The sequence below is a fragment of the Cyrtonyx montezumae genome, unplaced genomic scaffold (assembly GCF_038088225.1).
Source record: "Cyrtonyx montezumae isolate F1298 unplaced genomic scaffold, pur_monq_1.0 scaffold_20, whole genome shotgun sequence".
Lineage (NCBI taxonomy): Eukaryota > Metazoa > Chordata > Aves > Galliformes > Odontophoridae > Cyrtonyx > Cyrtonyx montezumae.
Window position 1 is genome coordinate 3,447,479 of NW_027071937.1, and position 18,775 is coordinate 3,466,253.

The following is an 18,775-nucleotide window of genomic DNA, read 5'->3' on the forward strand; positions in this document are numbered from 1 at the left end:
ACTACTCGTATGAGCTTGCTGATTAGCTTCCCTATTCTGCTGGGGCACTGCTTCTGAATTACTAGTTTCTTCAGCGGCGCACGTCCGCTGTGGTTTGGTGCCGCGGGCTCTTTAAGACGGCGGAGCTCCGCGTTCCCGCCCGGATCAGCAGGAGCGTCCCGCGCTACCATGGCAACGGCGCAGCCCGCTGGCCACGCCCCCTGCCGTCGCTATGGCAACGTGCGACGCGGCAATGCGCGGTGGAGCTGCGGCAATGAAAGTCAGGTCCGGCAGCGGGGGGGGGCGGGGAGGGGCGGCAGTGCGCCTGGTTCCCAACAGCGAAGTCTACCGGCAGCTCTTTGAGGATGAGGTAAATAAGACACGAGGAAACGGCCGGCAGCCGCCCGAGTCCCTCTGTGCTGCTTGGCGTGCTTGAGTGGAAAAGAGGTGTAACCCTGCGGTGTGGGCCCGGCTGGGGCGGTCCGCAGTGCTGCCCCCACCCCCTATGCACGAAGCCCGCCCCCCTCTGAGGGAGGAGAGATCGTTTTCAAAACGGGGGGAAGGGGGAGAGCCTCTCGAGTAAAGATTGCTCTACGCATATCTGCCTTATCTTATTTTGCCTTCCTGTCGCCTTTACCCCCGCGGTGGGGTTGGATGCCAGCCCGTTTTGCTGTGGGGTTTTGCAGGCTCGCTTGGTGCAGTCGCTGCGAGCAGCGCGGAGCCGGCAGCGCTCGCCGTGCAACGGGACGAAGGGGACTGCAGGAGCAAAGCTGCTGCCGGGCAGGTAGAGAGCAGGGGCTGCAAGTCCCGAGTGCACATCCACGCGGTTCTGCTGCTATGGGCGTGAGGTTGTGACGCTGGGAACTCAGGTTTTTTGGCCACGGTGCTTGTAGTAGCCTGTCTCCTTTTCAGCAGGTGTGAAATGAGTGTGCTGAGCTGCTGCTGGTTCTCAGTCTAATGGTTAAGGTTGGAAACTGCCATTAAGATCATCTAGTCCACCCATCAGTGCTCAGCTCTGCTCGGAGCAATGTTTGTAAACAAGAATGGATCCAAGGCTGGATGTGGCTCTGGGCAGCCTGATCTGGTGGCTGCTGGCTCTGCCCACGGCAGGGGGTTGAAACTGGATTTTCTTTGAGGTCCTTTTCAACCCAGGCCATCGTATGATTCTATGAAGAACATAAATTAGTGCCTCTGTCCTTTCCTCCGTAACCCTCATGCTGAATAAGCATTTCCTCATTCCCCTTTCTCCCAAGTAGGAGCACAGCACCCTGTAAAAGCAGGGTTGCATGCAAGAGGCAACATTAACCCTATGAACCATATCCCTTGAAGTTAGAGTGAGGTTTGCTGTTTGTTTGCTGAAATTTTGCCAATTAAATGGAGTATTGCAAAACTGTGCTTTCACTTGTATGAAGTGAGGCTCTGTGCTCTGTTTCAGGGAAGCTCTATCACCTCAGGAGTCCTGGAAAAGAAAAGACATTACTGCAGCTGAGGAAGTCAGAGCCCTCCCTGATCTTGTTGGTAAAATCTCTTTCCCTTAATGTCACACATCTTCGTTTCTGTTTTGAGGAACCACTGTATGTATAACATTTTGAGCTGAATAAGGTACAGTGTTGAGCTCAGAAACAGTCTGGTGAGTTTTATAATGACTTGTATATAATTCTGATTATCAAGAACCCACATGTAGAGGGGAAAAAATATGTGAAATTGTCAATCAATGCTGATTAGTGTTCAGAAGGTAGCAGCGATATAAGAGGATTTAACTCTTGGCAAGTGCCATTTTTCAGCATCACACCTGAATGCTGCCCGAATGGCACAGCTCAGAGCTTTCATTTAGCAATTAATGGTTCCAAACAGTTCTAAGCTTTATCATCCTCCTTTTCTTCTCAACAGTTCCCGAGGAAGGCAGGCACAACCTCTTGGAGCTCGTGTCAGAACGCCGGCGAGTCCGCCACGACGCAGCACTGAGCTCAATGCGCCACGAGCTTGCTTGTATTGCCAGGGTGAGGCTGGAGTTGGCAGTGCAGGCAGTCTGGAACACAAGGAGGAGCTGAGGGCCTGACTTACAAAAGATGGGGCTGACTTCTTTACTTTTTTCAGGAAATGGAGCCCTTTGTTTTGGAACCTGGGAAGCTGCTTATGTCAAAACTGGAGGAATCTGATAGAAAAATGGATGCTCTCCTTGCAAAGGTGGAGCTCGACACCTCTCTGAGAGGCTTCTCAATTGAGGTAAGGCAGTTCTTGCCGCTGACTGCTCTTCCGTTCTTGCTGCCTGTTGTTTGTGACACACAGTGACACACCTGCCTTTGTCTTGCTGCACTTCTCTGATACGAATGCACTTTTTTATTCACGTTTAGTTTTTCATTGAGATTGAGAATAAAATCTTCTTGCAGGATTTTGAAGAACTGTGGACAACCATCCAGCAGGAATCCCAGGCCAGAAAGAGCTGGATTCGGGAATGGGATGAAACCTTAACAAAGGTGGAATGGAGCCGAGCTGACAAAGTGAGCTCAGATTTCAGGAACTGGAGACAGAAGAAGGAAATCCATCACATAGTGACAAAATTGATTGATTGATTTGGGGTTATCGTTATGAATCGGTATCTAATAATTTAGAATCAATGTTTTATGATTCACTTCTCGATCCGTCAACCAAATGAATTTATTTGGGAAAAATAAAAAATAAAAGGACTCTTATTAATTTCATTGAAGTATCAGTTCCCTAAAGCAAGCGGTTCCCCAGAACCTTTTGTGTCTTTATGTTTCTTTTGTTGCACAGATAACAGATGTGCTAAGGAAGTATACTGTGATGTTGGAGGAAATTGCCTTCTTCTTGTCAGCAGATGTTTACAGGCTCATTAACGATGAGGCCACGGTGAGTCCTTTTTTTGGGAAGCCAGTGTTACCTGTAAAGGAGGTAATGATCTGAAATTCCCCCTCAGAATTTTGTTCCTTTTTCTTCTCATTTTCAAATGGATACGATCTCTTCTACCTATCAGTCCCTGCCACGTAGGAGAGAGGTTTTGACACTGGGGGGGTACTCCTTGTCATTTCAGTTCTTCTTCCTTAGTCTGACATCGAGCTGGCACTTTCTGTTCTTGTCATATACCGCTTTTACTCCTGTCTTTGTGTTTTCATACACAGATGATTAACAGAGTGCTGTTGGCTAATCAGAGGGCGGTCGCCAAGCTGTTCTTTAATCTGATGAAATCAGAGATAGAAAGGGAATTATCGCTTCAACAGAAGTGGCAAGATAGAGTCAAGGACTGGAGGCTCACACAAAAGGACTACATCGGACAGAGTTTCAGGTCTGAAGCTTGACAGCAGGTCCTACTTTGGAGCATGAATAGCATGAAGTGCCCGGTGTTCCTTCATGTTTTCTACAAAGAGCAGTATTTTAGTAGTTTTCCCTGATAAAACATTTAGTGATCTTGTTTTGAACTGGTATTCATAAGACATGTTTTGTGTCTGTGTCTCAAGCATTCAGCTTTTCCCAACACGTATTCACATCACTGCGTTCTTCCATCCTACAGAGAATTTATGGCAAAGGAAGAAATACAGGATCCCCAAACGGTGAAAGCAGAAATGGAAACTATGATGAACGGTCAGATTCTGCTTAATGAACAGAGGCTGGAATTGCTGCAGCATCTTACGTATGACAGAAGAGAGTACAGTAACAGAAGTAGAATTCTTGGTGTAGTCAATGAGGGACTTGTGGCATCCCTGCCCATGACAGGGGATGGAGTTGGATGACCTCTAAAGGGCCTTCCCAACCCAAGCTGTCCTGTTGGTCTTTGATGTGACTGCTGAATGCTCTTTGGTCCATCTCAGTGTACAGCTGTCCAATGCAGCAGTAAGGCAGGGCCTAAATTCCTTCCAGAAAGCTCTTTTTAATGGGAAAAAGAAATGCCTGTTTCGGTTTCCAATGTACCTGTTACACTACCAAGGGTGAGAAATGCAGTAAGACTGAAGTAAACCTTACAGGTGTACGAGGCTTAGTAAAAAGAAGCAGACATGGGTGGGTGTATATGTAAAAATGGGTGACTGTCAGACTCCTGAGTGGGAGATTGATTTGTATAATGCATGAAGAAAGGAATGAAGAAATCTCCTACTGCTACTTCTGAATTCTGTCCGTTCTGACAAAAACAAGATGGGTTGTGTGCCACACTGCAATCTTCAGATGCAGTTTTTCTTTTACAATGGATGTAGCAGCAATGGAGATTTAATTCCTTGTCTGTAAACAGTGGCCTTGAGAAACAGCATTCATCTTGTTTTATTTTCATGCTGAAATGGCTGTAAATAAAGCAGGGTAGGCTGGTTATGCTGATTTATAGTGTTATCCTTTAACAGCTGACTGGGTTATCTCTGAAGAGATCTGATATATTGTTTCCTATTTTGATAGCAACCTGTTGCCTCCAGTGAGCACACAAGCTGAGATTGACAAGTGGTACAACTCCTTGGTGGATTTAAACAGAAGTATAGGTAAGTTGGGAAATCAGAAAACCAGTCTGGGATTCAGGCATTTCTTTCTGTTGTCTTTTTTTTTCCTCAGTATTGAATCAGATGGGTGCTTTGAAAGTATGTTTGCTGTGTTCTGTTGGCAATGCTCTGTTTTCCATATGTTCCAGATGACCACAATATGCAGTGTGTGATGAAAATTCGTGCCCAGTATGAGAGTGTCCAGCAAAAATGTCTGGCAGAAGCAGAGCTGTGCAAGGTCAGTACTGCAGCACTGTGAAGTCTTGGAAGGGTTTTTGGTAATGGTATACAAAGTACTGTAGCAATGCTATGGGTTTGAGGATTGAGATGAGAAGATCAACTAGTTCCAACCTTTGCCTTATTCTGCTAGAATACCTGCTCTCCATTTCATTTCATGGTAGTGTGTGGTCTTTGAACTTGAAATGCATGAGCTGGATAGTGAAGCTATAGGAAGTGCAAACCATTTGAGGATCCGTTTTCTAAAAGCCATGTGGTATTGTGGGATTGTCTGTACATCAATAACTTCACGTGTTTGTTTGTTTCATTCAGAATAACCTATTGAATCTGAAGATTTGCACACAAGAAGAGGCTGAAGAATTTGTGGCTTCTGAGTTGCTTCTGTTGACTGAGAAACTGCAGTGTCAGTTTGAAGAGCTGGAGCATGTGGCTGTATGTTTATTACATCTACTTTTATTACTCTTCAGGAATAGTCTATTATTCATGTGCCACTGTTTGAAGTGCTGTGTGCTTCTTGGGCCGTTGGTACCTTGCTGTAGTGTGATTGAGTACCTGTCCCAAAAGTAAAACAGGTAGGATGTGATTCAAGGGAAGAGTTTATGAGCAATGGTTTTGTAATAGATTGTCAGGGCTTGGTTGGGTATAGCCCATCCTAGCTGGAGTTGGAGAGATGGATTTGAACACCACCCCCAAATTTCTTCCAGTCCTGTCCTGTATGGTCCCATACACAATGGTGACTGGGTAATTGTTCCTAAGATTAAAGATGGCAAAGGTCTGATGGCTCAGCTTCTAAAACCAAAGTCCATATTCTTATCTATTTTACTTGGACTTATTTTTCCCCTTGGAATAGGAGAAACTATTGAATGCTGGTCACTTTTTATCACATCGTATGTCCCCTTACTCTTATATTTCACCTTCTTGCACACAGTTTCATGATAGCTTGGGTGTATTTTTTTTAGAGAGGCTTTGAGGAGCTGGCCAAGCACAACGAGCAGAATTGCAGAGACCTGTACAGCTACTTTCAGGGGGCCAATGCTCTCTGGGACATCCATCAGCTCAAATTGTCCCAGCAGGAAGAGGAACTTCAGAAGAAATTAGATGAATGCAGACGGAAACGGGATAAATCAATTGAGGTATAAGTATAAAAATAAGAATACAATATGATGTAATAGACACACTGTATTTTCTGTGTGTTACTTTCATGCTGTGTAGTATGTTTTTGGATACATAATTAATGTATTTATTTTTGAAGCCTAAATAGTTGTGAAGCATTTTAGTAAATCACTTTTTCTGTTTTTTGGTGGGTTTTTTTTTTTTTTGGTTGTTTGTTTTTAATGTGGTTTTAGATGATGAAAACTAATCTGGATAACATTTTGGATAAAATGAGAACTGCGAGCTCTGAAAAACAGCTGAAGAAATTTTTGAAGAATGCTCTTTCTTCTTTGGATGGCATCAGAGCTCGGTATGAATTTTGTAGTGCAAACTTAATCTCAGCATATGTGAAAGTTGGTTGTACAGCTTAGGCAACGTTTATGCTGTAATATGGCAGTGTGGAAATGAACTGCTTGGTGCTTCACATGAGGATGTAAAATGAAACCATTTCCATATTGAGCAAGGTTAAGGCAAATAATACCTATGTTTAGGAATCACATTAAAGTAGGCACCTATGGCTCTTTTTGCTGAAGATTTCTCCCAAAAGAGAACTGAATATCCAGAGAGGATGCAGCCATATTTTCACATCCATGAGGTCTTTTCTCTTGGTCAGATCTGACATGTATTAGAAAACCATAAGAACCTGATCCATATGCACACACCCCACACTGAAACTGCTTTCAGAGCTGTTGGTTCAGTACTCCTTATATTCATAAAGACCATTAAAACCAAGCAAACAAAAGCAATATACCTTTTAATGTCAGTAAAAATATCACGAGAGGCAGCTTTTGCTCACTTAAGGGTTTATACTGAATCTCTACAAACAAGCCTGGATGTAATGTGTTCAGGTATAGTAGAATAGTTGATCTCAGCCTGAAGCATTTGAGAGGTTTTGATCAAAAAGATTTGGATTTAAGGATATAGTAGTCATATGTCTTTTTAATTCTATGTGTACTTAAGTCTCTCAAATGATGGCTTCGAATTTAACAGGTATGAGAAATCCAACGAAGATCTCGTGGAGAAAGCCGCAAGTTACCCAGAGGCCGTTTTGCAGGAACTGATTTCTTACAGTGAATCCCTCAGCCAATATTTTAATGTTAAAGAAGTCTTCAGACAGGTATGAATAAGATGAGCTTGTTTTGAAGTCTCCCAGGTACATTCATTTTTTGAGGCTATTGTAGCTTAATGAAATAGATACATTTTGGAAAAGAATCTGAACCTCTTATAAGCAAACCAGTTCTTACTTCAAAATTCTGTTGTTTTTCCTTCTAGGACTTGGAAGGAAAGAAAGACACCACATTTTCAAGTCAAGGTAATACCTTAGTAGTACCAGTAAGACTTTTTGCTTGCTTGTTTTTCATCTGCATTTCTCTGGATTGTGATCACTAAAACTCTTTTCACTGAAAATGATTAGTTGAGGTTTTGGAAGATGAAAATCAGGCAGAGCAGCAAACTGAGAGCATTGTGCAGGAAAATGAAGAGCAAAAGGCTGATAGCTGTCAACAGCAGAAGGAAGGAACAAATATTCCTGAGGATGAGGAGGCCTCTGCACAGGAAAGAGAAGAAAGGGAGGAAGAAAAAGATGGAAAGAGTGTTTTTCAAGGGAGTGATGAACCAGAGGATGTAGAACAAGGGACGAGCTCTTCACAAGTAAGTGAACAAGAGAATGAATACATTTGAAAGAGGTGGAAGCCTATGGCAAGGTTGTGGCAAATAGCAGGTCATCTTCTTGGTGAAATGTCTTAAATTCTTTAGTATATATTTAGTTTGTATATAGAGCACATGTGCATCCTTATTAAACAGTATTTCTGAGCCGTTAGGATTTTTTGATGCTGCCTCTAGGTGAAGGGAGTCTATAAAACAGTTCACAACCATTCCTTATTGTACTGGAAATGTTAAGTGAAAGCTTAAGGCAGTGATAGAGCACCTGGTGGGGAGGCAGTGCCAACCCAGGGAGGCTCAGGTATGTGCAATTGCACGTGAGTGACCAGAAGGGCTGGAGTCAGGATCCACCCTTGCCCAGATCTCATTTAAGGGTTGGCAGAGGAGGCAAGGGCTTCTTGCTGGAGATCCATGTGCACCTGAGGCCTTCTGAAGGTAAGCAGCTTCTTTCCTTTATTTCTGTGCCCATTGCTATGGTGTTTGAGTGAATCTTCACTCACTGTAGCCTGGGATCTTGCTGCTCTGTTGTCATTGCCCTTTCCATCACTTTACACTCATGTACCACTTTTACCCTTGTAAAAACCTGTGGCAGCTCTTTAGTGTACATGTCTCCTTCTTCCTGGTATCCTCAACCCAAGGAGAATGGTGTAAACTGTATTTGTATCTCAGTATTACTTTTTTAGGTCTTTAGTCCTATGAATACTGTTTATTACCATGACAAAAGCCTTCTAAAGCATTTGTTCTTCCTATTGAAACTTACAAACATACTCTGTATGTAAGTTCGTCCAAATTTGGAAACAGAATGTTGTTACTAAGGAACCTAGCTTGTGCACTGCTGATTATTCGTTTATTTTAATATTGTGTTGTTGGAGGCAATGGAGGGTGATTCCCAGTTGTTCCCTAGGATACATTCAACAACAGCAAGGTAGAAATCTCTGAAATCGCTGTTGAGACCTTTTCCACTTCCAGTGGAAACACTTACACCGTTCTTGGAGCTGAAGAGGCAGAGAAACCTGATGTCCTGGAGATGTGTCTTACAAACTATGATGAGAAAGGACCCTTTTCTATGCACCTGGAACATGGACTTATCAGAGAAACTGTGTTTGAAGAGCTGAAGAAAAGGTTAGTAGGAAACTGCTTTCTTTCCCTTTAGGTAATAGAAACATTTCAGCTCTCTTGGAGGAATGTCAGACTAAATATGCAAAAAAATATCTGAATATTTTGATGTTGTTTCTTTTTTAATCGGTAAAAATAAGATAACTTTTTGTCAATACTCTTCACCCACGGCTCCTGGATGAGCCACAGGAACATTCTGTAAGAGGGAAACGTTTGTATGTTATAGAAAAGGCAATGAGCAAACAAGTAATTGTGACAGAGCATTTTAATAGCTAGTCATTTCAGTATTGTATTATATAAAATGTGTTATTTTTAGCTGTAGACAAAATAAGTAGCACTATTATTGTGCAAGTGTTTGTGAAACCATGTCTTTCTGTAGCTAGAGTTAATTTCTTACATTTAACGTATATAGTGCATTTCTGTTTATTACTCAGTGTTCTTCACTGCAATAATTTCTTTCATAAATCACAGGATCCGCCTCTGCTTTTTTGAACACTTGGAGAAGTGGTTTGCAGAGTCCTTATCCAACTCGTGGGCCACTGTAGACACCAGGAAAGAGGAACTGACTTCAGAACTTCAGCAGCATCTTCTCTGGTGTGATCAAATGCAGGAGAATATAGAGACAAACATCTACAGTGTTAGAGCTGGTACCTACTTCTTTACTTTGAACTCTGTCTTCATCTGGAGATGGTCATGCAGGAAAAAAAATGAACAAGTGTTGGGAAAGAGAAAAAGCTGGGGGTGACTTCTGGGTACAGGAGATGAAGGAATTACCTGTGTAAAATATCACTGTGCAGAGATCGATTGGCTGCTAATGAGAAATCTTTTAGGAGAAGTGTCAAGGATTTTGGGGGGGAGGAGCTTGATTTAAGGTGGGTTTGTTGGTCTTTAGCCAACTGTGGGAGAACAGGAAAATACATTTTCAAATCCCCCTTTTCCTATGAGGAGGGCAGTGCCTTCCTGGCAGCTTCCATGAAGTTGGTTGGCTCATTCTCAACTTACCCAAACACACAAATAAATTAAAATAAATAGAATGATGTTTTTTTTTTTCTTGCACAAAAATAGGAGTGTGTTTTCAATTTAATCAAACAGACAAAAGCACTTCACCACCAGCAGCACACTCTTTCCATTTGTGACAAGACTGAAAGTGGAAAGATAAAGGAGTGACCAAAAGTAAAGGAAAAAGAAAAAAGCTCAGAGCAAACAAAAGACATTTGTGTTTTGAATTGAATTGATTCCAAACTGCCCAGAGCATAAATCAATAGCAGAGAAAAGTCAGAGTTGGGTCTATTTTATCAGTAGCTTTAATCTCCTCTGAGGTCCAGTTTGTTTGTTTCACTGGTGCTTCTGGTGACAGTGGTTGTGGTGGTTCATACTGAATAGGGAATAGTGACCACATTGTAAGATTTCTTTTCTTATCAGCGGAACTGTTACGTCACAAAAAGCATCTGGAGTACCACTGCAATGAGGTGAGGGAAGCTCTGAAGAGGGAGAAAGCTCAATTCCTCAGATTTTGTGATCAGCAAAATGCCAGCATCCAAAATTTAGACTCTCGGATCCGTGACATGGAGTCAGAGTTCCTCAAGGCTTCTGTGGCTGAGAGGTTGGTGTGCATTGTTGATGTCCTGGCATTGTTCTGAGCCCCTTCCTCTGTTGTTACTCTTCAGTGAAGGCTCTCGTGGAACTCTATGAAGAGGGAAATAATTTTTGATCGATCTCTGAATGGATTATCTTTCTCATATATTTCAGAGGGGACACCAATCTTAAAGTAGGCTGTGTTTGATTTGTTTAGACTTTATCCAGCTTACTGTACTTGCAAAGTAGTGGACTAATTGGTTTTGAAGGATGCTCTGTAACAGCACCAGCTTCTTGCTGGTGTGTGCTGGGTGTTCATCAAAACAATCACCGTTGGGTAAATTGCTTTTCAACATTAAAATATTTCTGAGTTCTCAGATCTTACTGATGTCTTAAAGCTGGGAGTCTCCAAACCATAAAGTTTGCTACGTGTTTTCCCCTTCTTCTCCTGCTCACTTTGTTAGCTTCCCCCCGCAGTGATGTGCGCCCAGAGCTCCTTCCTCACCTGGATGTCATCCGAGTTTCCATGAGGAGTTATCGGAACTATTTGGAGGAAACTTTGGGAAAACTAAGAGGTTCAAATGTGGATTTTCTCAAAGCCTGCAGGTATAGAGATACTGCTGGAGGAATGTGGATAAAGTTATCTGTATCTGGGTATCAGTGTTTGTTCTATTGGCAGAACACTGAAATTAATGTTTCTTTGTTACTCACCTGGTTAGCTATATGTTCCTCTAAAGAACATTAGTCGTTATGCTCTATTTATCTTCATATCTGTGTAGTAGGACTGCTCAGCAACAATAATAAGGGAAGACTCTTCTCTGAAGGAGCAGTGATGCACTGGCATGGGCTGCCCAAGGAGGTGGTGGGGTCACCATCCCTGGGGGTGTTCCAGAGCCATGGAGAAGTTGTGCTGAGGGATGTGGTCAGTGGGGAAATACTGGTGGTAGGCACATGGTTGGACTGGAGGATCTCAGAGGTCTTTCCAGAAATGATGATTCAATGATTCTGTGATGAGTGAAGGCTTTCCCTTTGCTGTCTGCTTTCAGGATATTCACGGAGGGAGGCAATTTTTCTCCTCAGGAGGTACAGTCTTTCAGTAAGCGTCTTCTGAAAGACAGCAAACGTATTGACTCTTTTGAGAGGTTAATCATGGCTGATATGGAGAAGGTGGAAGCAAGCTGCTTGGCACAGGTTTGTGCAGAGCGTTGCTCTTTTGAATTACGGGTTATACTGGCATATATAATGCAATTTATAACCATCCTGGGTTGGAGTTTTAAAACTGTTCTGATTAATTCTGTGTGAGAAATACATGATGGGAGAACAAGTAGCAATGGTCAGTTCTACTACTTAAGTTGGAAAAAAAAAAAAGTGAAAACGAAATGAGTCTGTCTCTTATTTCTGGGATTTAAAGGCCACTAAAGTTATCAACAAGGCTGAAGCAAGGCTTTGTGGTCTCATCATGAATCGAACCTTCATGGAGAAGATCCGACGACTTCTGGCACATGTACGGTTGCTAATCAAATCCGAGGTACAAGCAGAAACAGCAGAGCTTTGTTTGAATGAATTTGAATTGTTCCTCTTTTATTCTGTTGAAGTGATTTCTGGCTGAATTCAGAGCTCTGAATTAATTAATTCAGATTAAATCTGATTAAGCTCACATTAATCACAATTAATCCAAAGCCGATTTTTATCACTGTCCTCTGAAATCATGGCCTTCCTGCAGCTGTATTGGAATGCTGCAGCACATTGGAGCATGTGTATCTGAGCAGAGCAGTGCTGGTTTTGTGAGCATTAGTGACTGAGTCTCCTTACTAGCAAGTCTCGTGGTTTCAAAGTGGAGATTCTGAAAATCCTGTGAATGAGATTTTCCTTCACCAACATCAGCTTCTGTTCCAGGTAGCAAATTCCAACGGGCAGGCAGCAGCATTAAAATCCAGCCTGGAGAAGCTCCATGCTTTTGCTCATCCTACTGCAGAGAGAGAAGTAAGTTCTAAACAGATGAAACGGTGTTACCGTGACCTCATTTTGGCTCAGGACAGCTCTGTACATGTTGTCCTATTTGCAATACAATCTCATCACTTCCATGTATGTGTCAACAGAACAGTTCCAAGTGATTTCCTACGGGTCTGTCAGCATATCTGAAGTCTCCTCTCTCTGTAGTAAATGCTATCTGTATTACTGTATCTTTCAGGCTTTGACTTCTGAAGAGTTGTATGACTTTATCAAAGCAGTGCTGAAAGATCTGAAGGCAAGGAGCCAGTACCTTGACTGCCTGCTAGTGAGCACAACAAGACCACGTGATAACGTAGGACAGTATTTGTTCTCTCCCTTTCATTTAATTTTGAGTGATCTTTTATTGTGCATCTTTAAAAGCTTTTCAGAATCTTTGAGTACATATTTAGATGATGCTTATGTGAGGATCTACTCATAACCACTTCTAAGTGTCACAGAGTTGTATGCCTGTAACAACATTTTTCCTAGAATTACAGAAGTCTTTCTTCCAGCCTGCCAAGCAAAATAACACTTGGAATATCTACTTTTATAACTAATAACTACATGTACTGCTGATACTGTTTGCCTGCTACGACTGACATGGTTTCATTTTGTGCCCAATTCAGGAGCAGTTTGCCTCTCCCGAAGCAGAGGTTACATTACAAGGTCCCATTGCTGCTGCCATTCGAGTGAAGCAGAAACTGATGATGTTGGGGCTGGATCCTGTCAAATTTCCTTTGTTAAATCCAAGCAGAATGGGACAATCTGCAATTGATGATTTATCAATAAGCTTTATTAAAAACTTACTTGAGTAAGTACTTGTTTGCCTTATTATGTTTTTTTGTTATTGTCTTTATTTACATTTTCCTGGCTACATATATCTCATCTCTTCATGAGGCCTCTGATAGCAATAAGAACAATTTTAATGCACAACTATGCCTGTAGAAATCCCTGAATTTCACTTAATCAATTAGTTACTCCATGAAAGATACTCCTATTTACACTGCTGGTTGTGAGTGTGACCCCACCTGTTGAATACCATCTCAGCAATTGATCTGCAGAGAACACTTGGTGGGAAAAAGGAGTTTGTAGTTGAGTATTGCAAAGCCACTTAGCTCTTCCTTTTGTTCCAGATTTCAGTCACCCGAGGGAAAATCTTCAGAAGAAAATCAGGACAGCAGTGTTTCACTGGGACCAGGTGGGCTGGAAGTTCTTTTCATTTTTTACATTCATCTCAGTTGTAGTTTGTAGCATGTTAGGGAGCAGGCTGAGCTGTTCTGGGGCAGCAGCTGACACGCTAGCCCTGAGAGGATCATGCATCCTCACTGTCATCTTTGCTGTTTTTTTGCCTCTTAATCAATGAAAGATGCAGAATGAGATGAGGTGGGTTTTCTCTTTGTTTGCTTTTTAAGAAATACTCATATTTGTTATAGCACAAATTGTGGAAGAAAGCTCGCATTTGTACTTTATTCTTCTTTCCTTATTAAATATGAAGCAATTCTTCCCATGCAGAGGAAAAAATCTCACTTAAATGTATCTGATGAAGGTCCTAGGAGCTCTGCTGATTACAAGCCTGCAGCTCGGAACACCAAGAAGCGAACTACTAAAAGCAGGATGTCAAGAGGAAGGTGAGATGTTACATACTCGCATGCACTGCCTGTTCTTGGAGAAATTCTTTGTTTTTGTGTTAGCCTTCTTTCTGCCAGTGCTTCTTGTTTGGGACCTTGTGGTTTGTGTCCTTATGATCAGCCCTTTGCTTTGTTTCAGACTTTAGATGGAGAAGTGCTTTTCTTGTGTTTATCAGATGTTGATCTGTGTTATGAGATTGTTGAAATACAAACTAACCCCACTCTTAAATCAACGTGGCTTTGTTTCTATGTTCAGCATCTAAATAGTACATCTTGTGCTAGGTGTATGTGTTGATGAAATGGGAAAGTCTAATGGTAAGAGTGACAGAAAGGTTCTGGAAAGCCATTGAGAGAGTCATGGGGGCTTAAAAATCAACAATAGTTTCAGTGTAATAGTAGTTCTAGAGTTATATTTTCTCAATTTTCCTTCAGTTTCTTATCCGTCACATCACTGACTAATTCAAACAATTAGAGGAACTAAAGACTTGTGGACCTATATATATATATATATATATATATATATATATATATGTATATATATATTGCCTTCTTAGGAAGCAGAAATACACCAGATCTGTTCTCAGTGACAAGAGATTCCAGATATTTGGAGAGAAGCCTCCTGAATCTAAGTAAGTTGTGTATATCTTCAGAAAGAAACCCATTACCTTGGGAGGGGGCGATATATTCTTGGGCTCACATTACATTTGCACAAATAAATAAAGAATAAACCATATAAGAGGTGATTTTTAAGTGGTTTCATTCTCCTTCTCTATCAGAACTGACTGTACAGTATGATTGTCCTTTTCATTATTATTTCTGTTTGTTTTCAGTACTTTCAAAGGGATTGTTATGAATATTCTCTGGACGGGTAACAACAACTTGCTTTGTCTTGCTGAGGTAAGAAAGCTGTTCTTCAGTCACTTTTGCTGCTGTGGGTGTAACATGTCAGCGAAGGACTTGGATATGTCGTAATGTTTGGATGGCCATCTAAAATCTTTCTTCATCAGGCCATCTAATTTTTAATAATGCTTGATGTGGAGTGTTTTTAATGAGTCAGTATTTCAGAACCTCAGATGGTGTAATATGTGGGGGGACCTGTGTCTGGTTGTGTAGCAGCATGTCTGCAAAGCCAAGGCAGCCCCAGTTTTCTTCATTCTAATGAATAAGTATCTGTTGGACAATTCCTCAATAGGACTAAATTACTATGGTAACAACTAATATTTGAAGGCATGTTACCAAAGCTAAGAGCAGTACTGTAGTAAGAGGACTGATAATATCTCTTCAGAGTTGGTAAGATCCACTGTAGTCTTGGAAACACACTCCCTGTTCAGAGAGCAGATAGAGAATAAAATTAAAGCAGAGGCAGAGGAAGATAACTCCTATCAAATATGAGAATGGTTGACAGCCTTCTGTATCCCTGCCACCATTATATGCATAGATATGTCTTGTTTGTATGTGTTATCAGCACCTTTTCTGTTTTATCTTAAACTCCTGGAGGAGTTCTACCGCAAAGAGAAGCATCAAGTCACAATGCCTGAAGATCTGCCAGAGACATTTGAACATTGTGCAGAAGAACTCAGACAGAATCTGCTGTCATATCAAAGTCAGACAGACGATTACTACAATTCCTGCCTCAAAGGTAAATTAATTCAGCCAAGGCTTTCAATTTCACTGAAAACTGCAACGAATCAAGAACAGAGTAGAAAAGTGGAGGAACCGTTGATTTTATTGGGCCAATTATGTCTTTAATATATCATCCACTATGTAGAATGTGAGGAAAGAGCCTTTGACGAAGCTGATTGACCTGTACAGTGTCACATCTTTTAGCAAGTGTGTTTCTGTAGTCATGCAGATCATGAAAAGGAATATTAGGGGCAGAATTTAAGAGAGAAAAGTCCATTATGTTTGACTATTGCAGTGTACGTTCAACTCAGCTGAATTTTCTTTCCTTGCAAGAATTTTGGGATCAATTGAAGCTGTTTGAAGAGGAACTCCCTTATGTCTCCCAGCTGGCGATTGATGATCTTTTAAAGGAACATGAGCAGAAGCTCAGCTGTGACACCAGTAACATTCAGCACTCCTTCAATCAGCAGCTGGAAGAGTGGAGGAGAATGAAGGTAGGTGACATGGATGTATTGGAATGCTTCCAGTGTAAGCAATGCTGAAAGCATCACAGTTATTCATAGGTTTAAACTCTTTGGGAGCTGAAACATTGTATGAGTTGTGTAGCTGTACCACAGCATAGGTATGCTCATTTGTCCTTATATAAGGATAAGGAAATGCCACTACCTTTTTAAAGAAGAGGAGTGCTTTGTCCAATAATATCAGCTCTGATAACAGATCTGTAATAGGGATCATGCAGAAAAGATTGCTTGATAGTCAGCTTCAGAATACACCAAGTTTTCTTTCTTTCTGCACGCTTTTATATAAAACTGATTGTTTTTACTTCTTCCTCATTATGACTCTTCTCTATATTTCTTACATGTTTGCCTACAGGCTGCACACGAGAATGAATTACGTCCCTCTCTGGGACACCCAGACAACTCCCTGCAGCTGGAAGCCTTGTGCCAACGGGAAGCAAAAGAGCGAAAGGACCAACTTGATGCTATTCAGCTCCACACACAGATGCTTCGGGTGAGCTTAAAGCCTGTGCTCAGTGTTGGCTTGATAGATGTTGCATTCAGAAAGGAGAGTAGCTCTTGGATTCACTTTTCTCCTGTGCCAACGGTGAAGTGGAAAATGTTTTCAGTTCTAGGCCAAGTAACTTTAGATTCTGTTCTGGAAGCATTAGATCAATATATGCATATCTGCATTTCAGAATTCCTACTTCTCCTCTTAACTCTGCAGACACACATGTAACATAGCTAGAGCAACACCTGAAAGCCCCTCTGCTTGAAGGATGTGAATTCCATAATGGCCTTTGCTTTGGGTCAAAGGGATGTGTTTACAGGTTTCTTTTCCCATTTGTTTTTGCTTAACCCAAATACGCAGCTACATGGCAACCACATGCAGAGTTCTGAAGGTTTTTATGCGTTACCTGAGGTCATCAGATGGTGTTCAGAGCACTGCAGAAGGCACTTTCAGATCCTTCTCTGTGCCATTTGCAGCCCTGTGGCTGTTATCTGCAGCTGCTGCAGAACATCAAGGTTGGAGAGGAGGTGTAGTTCTTTCAAAGCTAATCTTAAAGGAGAAGAGATCAGATTATCAAAGGAACTCCTCTCACTGGTATCCAATGTCCCAACAGGACTGCACTGCCCAGTGTGCCCAGAACTTTGTTTCAGCACTGGCTGCCTTCACAGAAAAGCTGCTGCTGGAACTGGATGAAAGCATTACTATTGATGAAATACACTTACCGAGTAAGTAATGATGGAATTTCTTGGTCAGAGTTCTTCCTTCTCAAAGATTGCAGCAGACTCTCCACAGGAAGAGGATGTGTTTATATTCTCTAATACGTTTAAATGGAAAAAATTGTGTGATTGCATGTATGGAGCTATTTCCTGAAAGTGATGAGCATCTAGCTACATGGAGTAACTTGAAAGCATCAGCATGACTGCCACTGATTCCTCCTGAATGTATCTTAGATAATCTCCCAGAAACTGGAACGCAGATGGAGAAGACATCCACGTTAATCCCTCATAAACAAGCTGATCTTCCTCTGCAGACCCGTGGGGCTGAGCAGTTAGTTGAGCGTGGGAGCAGGTAATGCTGGAACGTTGAACACTGCTGTATTCCATTTCTCTTTCCTAAGCTGACATCAGGCACTGCACGCACCAGTTTTTTGCACCAGTTGTGACAATCACTTGGTCGTTTTGCTTACCACTGTTTGTCACTTGCCCATATACAAATGTGTGAAATACTGTGTGTTTTCACTCAGAAGACATTTGCTGTGCAGAGCTCCTGGTTGCACTGAATAAAGGAGTTACTAATGGAGGGCTAAAAACTAATAGTGATCTTTTGCATTTTAAATACAAGTATAATCTGCTCTCTTCTCTTCCTACTGTCTCTCCCATGGGTTTTGTTGTTTTTTTTTATTTGATCTGTTTCTATAAGGACCTGGCCAGGAATACCCATGACCACTCTTATGGACGATTCAGATCCTGTTACGTTCAGAGAAACTGCATCAGTTACAACAGCAAAGACTACACGGGGCCACATAGCAGCAGTGGAAGCAAGAGATGTTGTTTATAAGGTGGATTGGTGGGAAAGGAGTCTTGGGGGGGTGGGGGTGGGGGGGTGTTGAGAAAGTGTCTGTTTTTGCTGTGGATTTGTTTTAAAAAGATGTATAGGTATGGATGCATTTTAATATACAGAGTGATTTCAGACCTTGAAGCAAATATTCTTCATGTGTAGAAATCTGCTCTTATGTCTGTGTGCAGTCATGTAGGCATTCTCAGATTCTAGGATCTGCTGGTGGGTTAGGTCTTGGGTTTACACAAAGTAAAATTGTACCTTATTTCTACCAATTTTGACCTTAATTGTTGCTCTTTGTACAGAAATACATCTGTAAACTTGAGCAGCTGTTTACCCAGATCAAAGAAGAAAGTACCTCTCAGCTGGTAACAATGCAGAATTGGGGAGATTGGTGGGAGAAGTCCATCAAGAAAATTAAGCAACTGTATGCATGAGATCAGTCAAGTCTTGCTCTGATTCTTCTGTTCTACCAATAAATGTCCTCTTTAACATAGAAAAAGTTACCACACTGCATCTTTACTGGAGTAATTGGGGAATGGAGTTGAATAGTTTATGGATGTGTGTCGTGGTTCAGCCTGGTTTCCATGATAAAGGGGGTGAAGGGACCCCCAGATCCACACTGCAGGAGGGGTGGGAAGGGGATGGGCAGGGACGTGGGCCTGGATGAGGAGAATAGTGGCAATGAGCTATAAAGGGGGAAAAACCATAGTAGCAGGATGTGAGATCTGAATTAAATCACAGTTGTTGGAAGGGACCTCTGGAGATACC

The 18,775-nt window shown here is 41.8% G+C and overlaps 1 protein-coding gene across 1 annotated transcript; it reads left to right on the forward strand.

Moving 5' to 3' along the window:
- Positions 1 to 253: 253 nt before the first annotated feature.
- CCDC180 (coiled-coil domain containing 180) lies at positions 254 to 18,441 on the forward strand. The gene is made up of 38 exons (XM_065737194.1): positions 254 to 349; positions 666 to 763; positions 1,415 to 1,497; positions 1,712 to 1,714; positions 1,870 to 1,979; positions 2,077 to 2,205; positions 2,370 to 2,480; positions 2,755 to 2,850; positions 3,120 to 3,283; positions 3,509 to 3,643; positions 4,378 to 4,457; positions 4,604 to 4,692; positions 5,004 to 5,123; positions 5,651 to 5,824; positions 6,038 to 6,153; positions 6,834 to 6,960; positions 7,116 to 7,155; positions 7,258 to 7,493; positions 8,410 to 8,627; positions 9,093 to 9,268; positions 10,044 to 10,224; positions 10,674 to 10,802; positions 11,243 to 11,387; positions 11,608 to 11,724; positions 12,093 to 12,179; positions 12,388 to 12,501; positions 12,815 to 12,999; positions 13,322 to 13,387; positions 13,673 to 13,816; positions 14,371 to 14,445; positions 14,647 to 14,713; positions 15,314 to 15,455; positions 15,773 to 15,933; positions 16,313 to 16,450; positions 17,061 to 17,172; positions 17,410 to 17,515; positions 17,867 to 18,005; positions 18,310 to 18,441. The coding sequence occupies exons 1-38, from the start codon at positions 254 to 256 to the stop codon at positions 18,439 to 18,441; spliced, it is 4,641 nt and encodes a 1,546-aa protein (XP_065593266.1).
- Positions 18,442 to 18,775: the final 334 nt, after the last annotated feature.